At 35.1% G+C, this 16,229-nt stretch overlaps 1 protein-coding gene across 8 annotated transcripts in view; it reads left to right on the forward strand.

Moving 5' to 3' along the window:
* Window positions 1-16,229, forward strand: part of LOC150107493 (jouberin-like) — a 422,644-nt gene that overhangs the window by 244,408 nt on the left and 162,007 nt on the right. For all 8 annotated transcript variants that reach the window (XM_090391911.1, XM_090391912.1, XM_090391908.1 and 5 more), the window contains one exon: window positions 13,751-13,869. In XM_090391911.1, coding sequence (XP_090248037.1) covers window positions 13,751-13,869 — 119 coding nt within the window. The remainder of the gene's footprint in view (window positions 1-13,750; window positions 13,870-16,229) is intronic.

Below are 16,229 nucleotides of genomic sequence, written 5' to 3' on the forward strand. Positions count from 1 at the left end.
AAGTGAAGATCTGATCCTGGCAGCCTCTATTTGGCCTGATTCTAGCTTGTTCTTCACCAAGCTTTTCTTCCACAATTCTTCTCAAACGTTTCTCAATTATACTTGCAAAAATCTTACCAGGAACACAACTGAATGTGAGAATTATAGGGAAATACCTCTATAATTCTCACATTCAGTTTTATTTCCCTTTTTATATATGGGTACTATGAGAGCTCTACTCCAATCATCGGCAATTCATCCCTCTCTCTCTCCAGGCCTTCTGAACTATGCAGTGCAGTCACTGTAAGACTTTTATACCGCCATACTTCAGCATTTCTGGTCGAATATCATCTACTCCTGTTGCCTTTCCACATTTCAAGCCTTTTATGGCTTTTTCTACTTCAAGTATGGATATGTATTCCTGACTGCACGCTTGGTCAGTGTTTTTTACCACTGTGCTCTCATCAATGCTTGTTTCATTTAGCAACTTTTCGAAGTAATTACTCCATACTTCAAGGATATTCAACTTTTATTCACTTTAAAACTTTCTTACATGTCATTCTTTTCAAAATGAAATTCAATTTTATCCTGCTCAAGACTAAATAGTGATCACTTCCAATTTCAAATCCTCTGTACACTCTGGTGTCCTGCACCAGGGAGAAAACATCACTATCAACAATAACATAGTCAATGAGACTTTTCTTATTCTTTGCCTCTTCTCTCCATGTGAATTTGTGCACATTTTTATGTTGGAACATGGTGTTAGTAATAACCAGTCCATGTCCTGAAATCCAGCAGGTAGTTGCTATTATTATTAGCTTTGTTCTTTTCTCCAAATTTTCCCAAAATATTTTTGTATGTCTCACAATCATTTCCTACTGTGCTATTTAGATAACCAACAAGGACCAACTTTTCATTTTTCATTGTGTCAGTTGCTTTCTCTAAAGTCTCAAAATATTCCTCCACTTCTTCCTTAGTAGAACCTTCTGTGGGACCATAGGCACAAATAAGTCTCAGTGTTCAGTTCCCCATTCTCATATTTGCCCACATCACTCTACTTGAGACTGCCTGCCATTCAAGAAGATTAGCCTTGTATTTTGTATTGAATACTCATTGCCTGAATATAACATTTTGTATTTATTGCTCAGAAAGATCTCACCAGTTTTTGTCTTTTTTGTTTCAGTCATCCTTATTATTTCGATCTGGTACTTATCTAATTCCTCAGCTAGCTCCATTTCTTTGTCATTTAGGCTTCTTATGTTGATAGTACCGATCTTTAACTCTGGTGAATTTGGGTTGGGGTGTGTTTTCAGATTTGTTCCAGTAGCTGACTTTTCACTGTTCACCCTGGTTCCCTGGCAAAAACAACGGGGGCCCTTGTTTAACCGGCCGATGCCCCAACTGGCATGAAATTCTGTCATGTTGTACCAACATTCTGTATTTTGGTTTAAGCCAATAAGAGTATAATTTGTTTGGCTAAATCCCAAATTGTCAACCCATCCTCGTTAGGTCAGTATCCAGGTAGATACCCAGCAGGTGCACCACGAGAAGGTGAGGATTGGACATTAGGTCAGAAGTCCTGGTCGATTCTCCACATTCCTTTAAAGGCTATGTGGAGGTCTCCTCTCAGTTATACAGCTTTGACCCTTAAGCACCCAGGTAGTGGGTACTGGGGAAAAGAACAAAACAAAAAAAAAACCTGTTTTGTTGTAAGTAATGGAATGCCCAACTTATTACATAATCTATTCCAAACATGCAGGGCAAGAGGTCAGCTGTTGAATACATGTTCTACTGTTTCCAGTCAATAATAGATGCCACAAATTGGATCTCCAATGTTAAAGTACAGTATGATTCTCCAAGCAAAGATCCCTCCTGTTAGGGTATCCTTGGAACTTCAGTAAATGAAACAAAGTGTTGTTGTCAGTACCCAACTGTGGAAGTTTGTGGTGAAAGAGGTTAAAGATTTCTTTACACCAAATTTTATTTTTATTAATGGAAAGAATGTCAGTGTCAGAATGTTGTAGTATTCAGGAACAGTCTCAGCTTTTGGACCTTTAGAATCATTTACTCCAAACGTCTGCACATGTATGATTAGTGTGCAACATTTTATGGATTTTGAAGTTGTGTTGCTTAAATAGCAGAATTTTAAGACTGGATGCCCAAAGCTTCCTGTTGCTTCTTTGATAGTTGAAGAAATTCCTTTTTAACTTCTTGGTATCAGCTGGACCAAAAAAATTGCACAGGCTAACTATATAATTGCTTTTCTTTAGCTTCTGTAATATTTATTATGTACAACTGAACAGGGAAGATTATTGTTTTAAGTACTTTGGCTTTATAAGAAAAGGAAAGTGGCCCAATTTTCCACTCTTCTAAGGTTTCAATATAGATTTCTTGCAGACTGCTGCAGACATGACAAAATTAAAAGTTTTTGGAAAGTGGGATCTTGGAGGCATTCCTTTTAGACTAATATTGGGTAAACGGGGAAGGGAATTCCAAATATAGTGAGGGGGTTCTCTCTTAGGGATTAGTCTAAAAAGAATGCCTCCAAGATCCCACTTTCCAAAAACTTTTAATTTTGTCTTGTCTGCATTAGCAGTTAATCCACTAATCTACCTGAATTTTTCCAAAATACTAAAAAGATGTATATGGAATCATTATTCCTCATACCTACTATATCATCAGCATATGCTAATACCTTATTTTCCTTCATAGTTGAAGGAACTGTTATTCCTTGCATAGCAACTTTGTCAACTTCCTGCAAGAAGGGTTCAAGAACCAATGCAAAACGTAATGGACTAAGAGTGCAACCTTGCTTGATTACTTTTTTTGAATTTTGACCAGGTCTGATAGGGACCCATTAATTATGAGCGGGTAGTTAAATGAGCATAGGCTCCTCTGATAATGGATAGCAGCTTTTTACCCACATCAATTTGCTGGAGAATGTGGAACAGAAAGAGATGTTGAACATTATCCAATGCTTGAGAAAGGCCTATTTATAGCACTACCATTTGCTGCTTTTTCACATTAAGTAAGCAGAGCAGATCATGTAGCAGAAACAGATGAAATTCTACTGCTCAGCCTGAAACTCCATACACCTGCATGCTTTTAATCTCATTCCTACTTTGAGCCTGTTATTGATAATGTGGAACAATATCTTATAGTCAGCATTAGATAGAGAAATTGGTCTTCTTCAGCTGCTGATTAAGTTATGATCTCTATTAGGTTTGGAATGAGGATGGTATGGCTTGCTACAAATTCACTTGGTTTGTGTTCTGAGGAGAGAAAAGAATTAAACTGTATAACTAGAATGGGAAGAATAAAATCCCAGGCCTTGCAGTAAAGTTCTCTCCTTAGACCATCATCAGGTCCTAAGGATGTTCTTGTCTGGCATTCTTTTTAGGCTATGGTAACTTCAGGTGCTCTAATGGGGCTGTCAAGTCCATCTTGTATATGAACAGGAACACCATTGATGTTCCAAGAGTTATAATTTATCACAGTACTATTGCCTTCAAAAAAATTTTATAGTGTTTTTGAATCAAGGATGTCTAGATTGGTGGGCATGTCTTCACCATCAACACAGATTTGAGTGATAGTCCTTTCTTCATGGAATTTAGTGGATTGTCTGTTGAAGAATGCAGCTGAAGGGCTGTCTGCTATGTCCTGCTTTATTCTTAATTTAAAATTTCTTTCTTCCACTTGTCTCTGCAGTAAAATCTCTTGCGACAAATTTTTTATTAAATTTCCAAGATCGATTTTACAGAAGTTTCTGAACATATAGAAATTAGAAATTATAACATATTAAAATGAATGTTATACTTCTACTGTTAAAATGCATAATTTAATGTATATTAAAGTATATGTGAAACAACAGTAAGGGATTAACTGAGAGTATAGCAATGACAAAGTAAGAATAAAAGTTCACAAGGTCATGTGAATATAGAAACATGCCCCCAAGAATAGAGGGAGCCGAAGTGACGTCATCGTGCTCTCAGGTAATCCTGGAAACTACATCAGAAGAACAAAGGATCAGCGATGATATAAAAGGGCTCTCGGCTTGAGACTCCCCGGTTTTTCCATCTCCACATTTTGGTTCCAGGTACGTGACCCCAAGTGCGGTGGGGGGAGAGGCTGTAATTTTCGATGAATTTCCTGTGGATGTGCTATGAGAGTGTGGTTATCTGTTAGAAATCGCGGTGACTGGCAGTTCCATTCCAGTTTTCCGACGGAAAATCAATCTAAGCTTTCCCAGAAAAATTCTACAACAGAATCGCCAGGATCTTCCAGGCAACAGCCAGTACCCAGGAAGAAGACAAAACGTCCAGTTAAATTAGCTGAAGTTTGTTCAGATTGATTGAGCTGTGTTTCTAAAAGTAAATGTAAGTAAGCACTACTTTGTTAATGTCTTAAAAGCTTGCACTTGAGAATTGTATGTGTGCTTACAGGAAATTGTTAGAATTTAGTTAGTTAATAAGTTATGGTAAAGAAAGGGAAGACAAATATTAACCTATATATATAGTGAACGAAGTTTAGCTAAGTGTAACATAAGAAGCATCTACTTGTCTAATTTAGATATCTAAGCAGTGCGACAGGGTTAACTAAGTGTTCAGTCGCATATTTTGCCTGTATGTATGTAATAGGCCTTAGAGAGTTAATGTCTCCTAATTGTTTGTGCATTGTACTATTTTACTAGGTTAAAATATAATGTTTTGTTTGTGATCTTGCCTGATCTATTTGCCAATGCACTGTCTCCAAAAAATTAGCGAACCTGCGCGCCTGTTTAAGTAAGAATTGCCACGACTAGCTATAAAGGATTGTATTTGTTATATTATCTTGCACATGTTCCATTCTTAAATTCTCAAGCTATATATATAATTTAGAATGGTGCAGTCTTTAAACAAATAAATTTTTCTAAATTGCATAGTTTGAGAGTTGGTAACCTGTTTATCGTTGATAGACTAATAACAAAGATCATTCACTAGCAGTGCGGACATAAAGAAGATTATAAAGGATTAATAGCAAGGTCTATATTAAGCAGATTATGGTTTTATTTGAGTAAAGTAGAAGAAATAAGTTAGGCCTGAAGTTCACGAGAAAAAGGAATAAAAGGCACGGTTGATAGCAATATAAAGTCGATAATAGAATATTAGAATATTACAGAGGTGCAGCCGACAAGAAATATCACACCGCCTTTCCACTTCTATCTTTATGTCAATGTCTCTAATGACGTTGCTGCATTCGATACCATTGCATTGGTTTACTATGAACCAGCTTTTCTCTCTATACAGGTCTTTTGATGAAAGCCTGTTCCTTTCCCCATACAATCATATTCTGTTTTACTGCTTGTTTGAATTTTAATTCTAGGTAACATTATTCCAGTTTGAGCAGAGGGCCCGGAATTTAGTTGAAAAGATCAATGGAAAATTTGGGGGAAGTCTTCATGGTCCAGAACTGATCTCTACTTGTTTCATGCAGCGAAACTTAAGTAAAACTGGATTATGATCTGACATGTTGATGTCGAGATGTTTTATCTGAATTATCCTATTTATAAGGGAAGAAGAGATATAAATTCACTCAAGACAGATACCAATACTTTGATTCATGTATGTGTAAGACTGGAGATTAGGATTGCAACTCCTCCATATGTCTACTAGTTGAACATTGTTGAAACATATTTTTAACTGGGCATATCCCTCTTTTCCACTCTTGGGGTCCTCCTATTTTGTCTAATATGGGATTTTCAATACAATTCCAGTCTCTAGATGCTATGGTGTAATCGGCACAATGTAAATATGGCTGCTGCAGTTCCTGGAAGAATTTTCATCGAACTGTTCCATTGGATGGATCATAAACATTTATAAACCTTATTATACATCCACAGTATTTCCAATCTATTGTCAAGATTCTTCCTTCTGCAGCCCTTTGGATATTGAAAATAACCCAACGAGGGGGGGGGGGGATGGCAAGAATAAGAACTCCTACTCCAACTGTGTTAAATCTTCCAAAGTTCCAATAAGTAAGAAGTGGATAACTATCTGTTAAAGTTTTTATATTTTTATATCTGCAGAAGTATGTTTCTTGGAGAAACAAAAACCAGATATTATGGCATAGCATAAGTTTCCATATACTTCTTGTGTTTAATTTGCCTGTGGAATTCTCATACATTTAATGAGGTAATGCAGAAAGGAGATGATGTGATTAGTAAAGCATCACTGTTAAGTTTTTAACTTCTAGATTTTCGATGAACCTGATGAGGTCTTCAATCTCTTTGAAGTGAAGGAGCAATTGTGTAACCTGCTTCTTGTAAATTGTTTTCCAGTTTTTTATAGTTGCTTTTCATTATTTTAAATTTCATGCTTATCGTTCTTCATTTGGAAGCTAGTTATCTTCACTTAGATGATGATCGTACTGAAAAAATTTGAATCAGAAAACGTGATTATTTTTTCTTTGTGTCTCTTGCTTTCTCTTTATTAGCTTGAGATGGTTCCTCATAATCCATAAACTTTGCCAAGCCTGAGGAGTTCTCATTCAACCTTTATTGAGGTCTCATCAGTGAGAGCCAGACCCAGAAGAGATACTAGGTTAAAGTAATGCAGAAGTACTACTTGTATATTACCCATATACAAATAGTCAAAAAGGTGTCACACCTTATTATTAAAATACTCTAGATTAAAGATAGATGTTGATTTTTCACTTGGTTATACTATAAATTAAAGATGTGAAGAAATTATATTCTTGGCTTAATCCTTTATCCAAGTGTGTAGTGTGAAGTATCTTCATGACTAGGCTACTTGTCTATAAGTGTGACACCTTTTGAATACTTGTATATGGGTAATATATGATGTCTACATTACTTCAACCTTGGTATCTCTTCTGGGTCTGGCTCTCACTGAAGAGACCTCAGTTAGGATCAAAACTGAACTGGGTAGTGGTCCTTCCCATAATGCATTGCATTATGGAATACTAAGGCAATTGATGTGAAAGTCATTAGCTTCTATATACAAATAGCCCAGTCATGAAGATACTTCACAGGCATTCTTTGCTTACACTTGTATAAATGATTAAATCAACAATATAATTTCTTGACATCTTTAATTTATATATATATATATATATATATATATATATATATATATATAGATAGATAGAGAGAGAGAGAGAGAGAGAGAGAGAGAGAGTGTGTCTCCATAGCTCAGTCAGTAGTATAGACGAAGCCCTTTGGTCTGAAAGACCTGTGTTCAATTCCCATCAGTGACATGAGGAACCTTTATCTTGTCTCTTTCAACTAAAGGTGAGTCAGCCAGTTTCATACAGAGGTGGGGTAATATAGATACTCAGGTTTTTCATCCCCAGAATAGGCAAACTAGCCCGTGAACACACACATCTACAGACATAGGATACACGGGGGAGGCATAGAGCTAACCACCTTATCCTTGATACAGTAGCAGTTAAATGTAGAAAAATCATCAACATCGCAAGGTAAAAGAGGAGGGAAGGAATAAGAATAAGAACAATGTATATATATACATATATATATATATTTTAATAAAGAGATTTAAAAATATATGTTTTGTTTTGTTTTTTAATTTTTTTTTATTTAACTCCCACCCTCAAAACGTTTTTTTTTTTTTTTTTTTTGTAAAACGGAAGTACATTTGTACCATGGCTGGACTAAGATTATTTTTCTCTCTATTTTTATTGATTTAAATATATATATATATATATTTTTTTTTAAATATTTTTATTCATTTCTCACTTTGTCTGGAAACCCTGCTCTAGAGACCAAAAACATGAAACTTTTCCAAGACAGTTCAGGCCTCTAATCAGTAGGACGGTAGCCTTATACACGGTGATGAAATTCATCTACAACCTAAAAACAGTCACAAACATCCACATGGATTTGAACCTGCAATCTGTTGGAATGGAGATCAGTTACACTAATCACCTGGTCAAGCAGGCCGGCATTTAGGTAGAATAAACTGTATTATGTTGTTAATATTAAATACTTGACATTTAATATTTCTAAATATTTATGCAGTTATCACATGTAGAAAATATATAAAATTTATTAAAAAAAAACCAATATATTTCATCCATTGCAACATGGCGATCATCAGAGAGAGAGAGAAAAACAAGAGATGATCAGTAACTACATTCAATACATGAATCCTAAAAATGAGTCACATAGCATGTGCTTACTAGCTCCTGTATCTCGGGCAGCTGAGTTGACAGGAATGCACTGCTAGAGTTCAAAAGAACAATTGTAAAAGTTTCTGCATTTAAATTGCAACATAGCCATCATCAGAGAGAGAGAGAGAAACAAGAGATGATCAGTAACTACATTCAATACATGAATCATAAAAATGAGTCACATAGCATGTGCTTACTAGCTCCTGTATCTCGGGCAGCTGAGTTGACAGGAATGCACTGCTAGAGTTCAAAAGAACAATTGTAAAAGTTTCTGCATTTAAATTTAAATAACCTAAAAAAATTATGAACGGTTATGGTAATTCCCAAAATTCTGAAATTGGCATATAGTTGAAATACTTAACGTACAAATGATTTTTTCCATACAGTTTTGTAGTGTTTTATATGTTTCAAGAAAAAGAGAATTAAATATGAATCTTCCAGCATGAAGAATTTTGGTCTTGTTCTAAAGAACTCTGTCTCTAGAATCAATGTCATAGGAAACAAGGCTAGACCTGTTGGATTCCAAAATTGCAATATAGTGTTGATGTTCTTGGATTCTAATCAAAGCAGAGTAGTCAGTCTGTCCAAAGGTTCCCTTCTGTTAAATAAATTAAATAAAATAAAATTCACTCTGATGACTAATGGTTAGAACTGAAATACCATTCAGAATATTATTGACAATTATCATCAATCAACCAGACTACAATTCGACATGAGAATAATTTGTATATCCTACATTAAAGGAACATCTAAACAAATAGCATAGATTTTTTGCAAATTCTAGATATACACACTTCCTTCAAATCAGCTTGGAAACTGTTTTCTTTCATACCATCTATCAAGGAAAAATTACCACCTCTCTCCTTACTACATGTTTAACAAGTATCCCTGTTCATGTGTTCAAGTCTATATTGCATTTTAGGAATCCAACAAGTCTGGCTTGCTTTTTCCATGCCATTGGTATTAGATAGAGATCTTTGTAAACACGCCAAGATTCTGCATTCCAGCAGATTCAAATTTTATTTTCTTTATCTTGAAACATATAATAAACTATGAAATCATCCAAATCATAACTGCTCTGACTGTTTGCTAATTTCAAAGTTTTGGGAAGTGATTAACTGTTCATGAAGAAAATATTGATTGATTTACGCATGTTGGTGAAGTCTATACGGATAGGAAAATAAGAACACCATGAAGGACACAAGAGGTCAAAAAGCAGTCCTGGAAAAGAAGAAAGTATACAAGTATACCAAAAGTTCCTAGTAAATAAGTTGGCAGATGCACTTAAAGAATACAGAGAAAAATTTGAGAGAACTTAGTTTTATGTAAAAGTAGCTAAACAAAAGTCATAGGAAGATTTCAGTAAGAACATAGATAAATATCAGGAAGGCGACAAGATGCTCTGGAGGCTATTGAAAAAACTTAGACATGGAGGAAAGAGTTTATTGTAAAAGAAATCAAAGATGATAAAGATGGCATGAAAACTGAAGATAAGGATATTCTCCATGTCTGAAGTATTACTTTGAAAGACTGTTATTCTCTTTACAGAACTACTGTTCTGTCACAAGCAGTGACAGAACAGTAGTAGAAAATTTTCAAGCGGAATGCAAACAGGCATAAATATCAATTCTTGAAGTTAAAAAAAGCATCATAAACTTGAGATGTGGAAGGACATCTGGAGTTGATGATATTTGACTAGAAATAATGAAATATTGAGGTGTAAAAGTTTTGCAGTGGCTGAACTAGAAGGTTTTTCTTTCTGCATAATTCTGATGGAATTTTGCAGAAGAAAACACTCTGCTCCCTCCATATGAGACTAGTTAAATCACTTTCAGTTGTAAAAAATTATATAAAGATTATTTCTCACATGATGGGAATTGCATCCAGGTCTTTTCTAATTAAAGGGCATATATTACATGGTTCTCCCAACTGCATTGCAGAGGTGCTAATAAAAACGTTTTCTGTATGAAATTAATATATTAATAATTTTTTGAATTTATAATAATTATTTTTATAGATACATTGTAAAGGATGTGGCATTAAAATCACAAAAAGGGAAGCCCGATATGCACAAAAAGAATGTGGCATCATTGAGCAGTTTTGCTATCTACTTGTAAAGCAATTTTTTTTCTGAAAATTTAAATATAAACTGTGGAAATGAATTTTGCTGGCATCAGCTTCCCCAAAATTGATAAATTGTTCTAATCTGTCATAAAAGATACTAAATGCATTTATTTATAATTCTTGTTTAAGAGATAAAAGAGAGTTTTTTTTTATTATATTTTATTATATCTATTGAATCAGAACAATTTTTAGATTTAGGGGAAGCTGACATACACACAAGCAGGGCATCCTCTGTTTATACATTATACTGTAAAATTCGATGCAGCGTCATAATTCTTACAATGTTTAATTGCATCGATTTTACAGGAGTCACATCCGAAATTCAAAGAATTGTAAACTTGTATATAAGAGATGTAAAAAACAATATCAGCCCATATAAAATTAGCCAAGAAAAATTTACATGATTCTGAAGATAAAAGATAAAAGAGTGTGTATTTCAAAAGAGAATCCCTCAGAGATTGGAAGTATGTTAGAATTACCTACATAAGTAAAACAAAATGCCCATCTGTAGAAACCCCAAGGAGTTAAACATGTTAAAATAAAGTAAACAAGTATCTAAAAAACAAGTATCTAGAAGTTTAGGGGCAATTACCTTAGGGTTCGGAAATATATTTGATGTATCACTTGGTATAGGGTAGAATGGAAACCCATTGTAACAAAAGCAGTCCGACACCGCCATCAAGGTCGATAGCAGAGGGGGGGCGGTATACATCAGACGCTATTACGCTATGCTGAAAAAGGGATTAAACTACACTTCAGGGAGATAGAAGTCTGAACTTTCTAGAAGGAAAGGAGTTAGCATGTGATAGGTACGGGGATTTCAGACCTAAATTCAAAGTTTGTGCGAAATATCTGGGGGTCTAAAAATTTCGTGCAGGGTCCCGGGAGAGGCGAAATAAAAAGGTCAGCAATGGACTGACAATCATGGACTAAGGTGAATCGACTATCGTGCATCGGGAGACGTGACTCAGAAGAAGAGGGGGAGGTCGATCCATGGAATTCTGGATGAATTTGTGGAGGGTAACCTGGAGGCGAAAACTTATAGAGCAAGTAGCGGCTCAGGACCCAGATGATAAGGCTTGGACCATCAGACCATACGTCCTAGTACCTACAATGCCGAAAAATCGAGCTCCAGCCCTGCCAGAAATTTCAGAGGAGAATATGGTTTTCATGACGCGTCCGAAGTGATCGAGCAAGCCTTAAAAATAGAGGGGGGATCCAGAATAAGCCCGAAGAGAAGATACAACTAAGTACAATTGTGCCTATGAAAGAATTAATGAGTTGAATTTTTTGTTGAAAAACTTTCTCTTAATTTATGATGTGAAGGGCTGTTTTGGATAGACTGACTTCTTAGAACCAAAGGATGTAATAGATTGAAAACTTATTAGCATGGAGTGAATCTGCCTTTTAGAATAATTGAAAAGATATTATTGAAAGTTTAAGCTTACGTTGTATTGTGTTGAATCGATTTAAAAAGAATTGATAAGAAAATTATAGAATTTAGAATTGTAATGGTGTGAGAAGTTAGTTGCTAAGTGAGTGTTACATTTTTTATTGTGAAAGTTAGAATTGGAGATTTTATTAGTCAAAGCATGATAATTCCTAGATTGTAAATGGGCTGATAGTTATTTGATATATAGAATTAATTGTTTGGTGATTTACGTCTTTGATGTTTATAATATGCCTAAGAGTTGTCCTATGTGATGTTTTAATTTTGATGCTTAGCTTTGAGAGGAAATTATAGTAACAACATTTAAGTGTATACATTATATTAATGTCTTAGTGTGAATAAATATGTTTGTTTTATTTATAAGAAGCGCCGTCTGATCTTTTTAGCAACTGCACTGTTCCCAAATAAATCCGATCCTGTAAGTGGGAAAGAAATTAAACCTTGATACGAAATTTAAGTTAGGAGTTGGCCACGACTGTAATTGACTGCAATTAACTGTATAGAGGTAATTTACTGGGAGTATAAATAATTTCTTATGCCAATTAGAGATTTTTAGTGGCGCAGTCTGGAATAATCAAATAAATTTCTAGAAATCTCAAGTATAAGTATAATATACTGAAAGTAGAGAAAAGGAATTAAGATTAACTGACTATATAGAAAGGTAATGGATAAGGATAAAGTATAATAAAGATAACTCAAATCTCTCTTTTGGCACAAACATTTCACAAATATTACCTCCTCTGCATCCAAAAAATTAGGCTCTCTCTTTTGTTTGAGGTGTTACTTTAACTTGAAACAGCTCTTAACCCTATACAAATCACAAATCTTCCCGACTGTCGAATACTGCTCTCATATGGGTGGTGCCCCTAAGAGCTCCCTGAAAATATTGGATTCTTTACAGAAAAGAGCAGTTAGATTGATTGACAACCCCCTCTTTCACTAATACATTCCACTCATTTTCACACAGGCATTGTCTTCACAGCCTGCCTCTTCTATAAATACATCTATGGTGTTTATCAGAATTTGGCATCAATAATTCCTTCATCCTGTTGCAAATCCATCCAAATGCATGCAGCAGCTAACCAACCTTTCCCTCGCAGCTTAACTCCAAACCTACAGAACAAATTTCTCTGCTTCTTCATTTGTCACAGAGGGCAGCAGTGGAGGTGATAGATTTTTACCACATGTGTTTTCCAAGGAATGTAACCCACAGCTTTTCAAATCAAATGTGGATAAGTTCCTTATTGCCCATTCACAGTGCTAGCATAGTGTAGGTTAACCAATGTCTCATGGGTGATTTCTCTATTTAAAGAAAAAAAAAAAAAAGGAAAAAAAAACACCACTATATGATCACTAATTTCAGTGTCAGAGAACAGCAAAGGTTGACCATTGGGCATATCACATAGCTATCATGTGAAGAATGAGTTTTCACTTGACTCACTGTTGCTTGAGTTTACCAGATTTTTCTTGAATATTTCTGAGTGCATGTGTTTGAGTTTTGCTCACAAATAAAATAAAAATGGCTTAAATTTTGAATCTATGTAACTTGAACATATGTAAATAGATGACTTACTGTGTGTGTGTGTATGGGGGGGGGGGAGTACACACATTTGTACACTCACGGCTGTTTCTTTTAATGCTTTTTTTTATATTTTTTTAATGTTATTTTTGAGCTATGAAAAGGCATGCTCACAAACTGAATGAGTGTTATGACTATTGTATTGTGCTTACAGTTTTCTCACAAGAATTAATTCCCCTTATATAACATTTTTCAAAAATAGAAAATATCAGTTAGCATTACTATATGATGTGGATAAGCAGCTTGAAGATGTGAAATGATCAGCAATCAACTTTTAACCAATGATTAGTGAGACAGTGGATAGCATAGTATCCACTGTTCTGTTATCTGTTGTAAAACATAAACCATCTGGTTTACATATATATATGTAAATTATTTGAAAATCATATAACTCATTATTATAAAAAATTATATTTTATTCTTTATTTCAGATTCCAATGGGAATTCAGCAAAATAAAATACCTGCAGCTCACAGTGGAATTATTTATGACATCGACTGGTCAAAGGATGATAGATATTTATTAACTGCTTCTGCAGATTGTACAGTCAAGTAATGATAATATTTCTCATATAATTTTAGTATTCCCAATTACTTAAGCAATTACTAGTCTAGTTGTTTTTCTGAAATATTTATGAAAATCACTTAACATTGTGATCTTGCTGCCTCATTATGAGAGGATGGAATTGACAAAAAGGGCCATGATTGCTAATAAGTCAATGAGAAGATTGTGCAGGGGAATGGCATGCAGTTTATAGATGTATGGAGTGAATTTGATGGATGAAAGGACCTGACTTATATATGTCTGATCAATTGCATTTGAATGGTAGTTAAAAGTGTTGTTTAATGAGCATTTGAAAGCACAAAATTTGTTAAACCAGTGATATTAGGGTGAACAAAATCAAGTATGTGTCTACCCAGTCCTGAGAAAAATGAGTGTGAGTGCAGGAATGACTGAACAGCTGGGTGCAGTTTCCCAGGTTTCGAATCTGAATAGGCTGGTAATAACATTATATAAGGGTAACTGTTGGCCCAAGAGGATATTGAAATGCATGTACACAAATATCAGAAATAAATTAGAGGAATTTTGAGGATTGGTCAGCTCAATTTGGCAAAAAATTATCACTATCAGTGAGACTTGGTTGACAGAGAATGTTGTAGTTACAGGGATAGAACACAAGGGATATTAAAATTACATATTTGGTTTAATCCTTTATCCAAGTGTAAGCAAACAAAGTATGCACTTGAAATATTTTCAGGACTGGGGCAACTCGTGGTATAAGTTCTGATCGTTTGCCTTAGTATCCCTTAATGCAAAGCATATATCCTTATGGGTATGTATAATGCTAAGCATTATGGAAAGGATCACTACTCAGACTGGTTTTGACCTTTATTGAGGTCTCATCAGTGGGAGCTAGACCCAGAGGTGGTGATACTAAGGTGGAAGTAATGCAAAAGTCATATCACCATATACCAGTTGCCAAAAGGTGTTAACACCTTATTATTAAAATTCTCTGGATTAGAGATAGTTGTTGGAAGTTTTTTCACTTGGCGCTATGCTACCAATTACATATTTGGTTTAATCCTTTATCAGGCATAAACGTTGTTTGCTTATACTTGGATAAAGGATTAAACCAAATGGTGATATGACTTTTGCATTACTTCCACCTTAGTATCACCACCTCTGGGTCTAGCTCCCACTGATGAGACCTCAATAAAGGTCAAAACCAGTCTGGTTAGTGATCCTTTCCTTAGCATTATACATACCCATAAGGATATATGCATAAGGATACTAAGGCAAATGATCAGAACTTACACCACGAGTTGTCCCAGTCCCTGAAAATATTTCAGGTGCATAATTTGTTTGCTTACACTTGGATAAAGGATTAAATCAAATATGTAATTGGTAGCGTAGCCAAGTGGAAAAAACTTTCAACAAGGAATATTGCATTTTCAGAGAAGATAGAGGGAATAGGGCAGGAGGATGGGTATTATTAATAATTGAAGAATTTTAACCACCAAGAATAGAAGTTAAGGAAGATTATATCTGAGGGTGATGGGTCATTTGCAGTTATCTGGTGTGAGATAGAGACCAACTGAACAAAATATATTGCTGGTTGCTGCTATAGACCTGGGAGTCCAGAGGAAGATGTGGATACCTTACGTTGGCAAATTACCCCAATGAGTGCAGGCTGAGCAGTTATCATTGGAGACTTCAACTATGGGAGATATAGATGGATGGAGGAAAGGGCATGTGGCAAGATTGAAATGGAATTTATACAGTTAATAAAGGATAATTACCAGAAACAGCATGTGATATAGGGTTTAAGAGTGTTGGATCTGGTAACACATGAGAAAATCTAGCTATAACTACTGTAGCAACTTTACCACCAATAGGGGAAAGCAATCATACAGTCTTTTTCTGGGAAGTTTCTCAATGTGTCAAATTCTCAGTCAGGAAAAAGTTTATGTGGAACTTCTAAACTGGTGATTTTGACAAATTTAGGTGCAACTTGGAACAGTACCATGGGATAAGACGCTACAAGAAATAAATGTCATTGGTGCAGAAGAAGTAGTCGGGGATTGTTTAAGAGAGCATGCTTATGTGCAGTACAATGTACAGACAAGACAGGTAACTATTGGGTTGGCAAATAAGTTTGTTTGGTTTATGCTTTAGTACAAGTTTACACCATTTTGTTTGTCGCTATTGTTGCGCTACCATGCAATGCTATTGCGCAGTTGAAAGGCGACATTTCGCATAACCTTTCAGTGAATTTTCGTTCGGCATACTTCAGTTGCGTGTGTGTAACATATTTTTAGACATGGAAGGAAATAATGTACATTACCAGCATATTTTGCTTTTTTATTTCAAAAAAAGCAAATATTCAGTTGTTTAGAGTGGGGGGGGGGTG

This window comes from Typopeltis vanoorti, chromosome 4, assembly GCF_054136105.1.
Source record: "Typopeltis vanoorti isolate ZY-2024b chromosome 4, IOZ_Tvanoo_1.0, whole genome shotgun sequence".
NCBI lineage: Eukaryota > Metazoa > Arthropoda > Arachnida > Uropygi > Thelyphonidae > Typopeltis > Typopeltis vanoorti.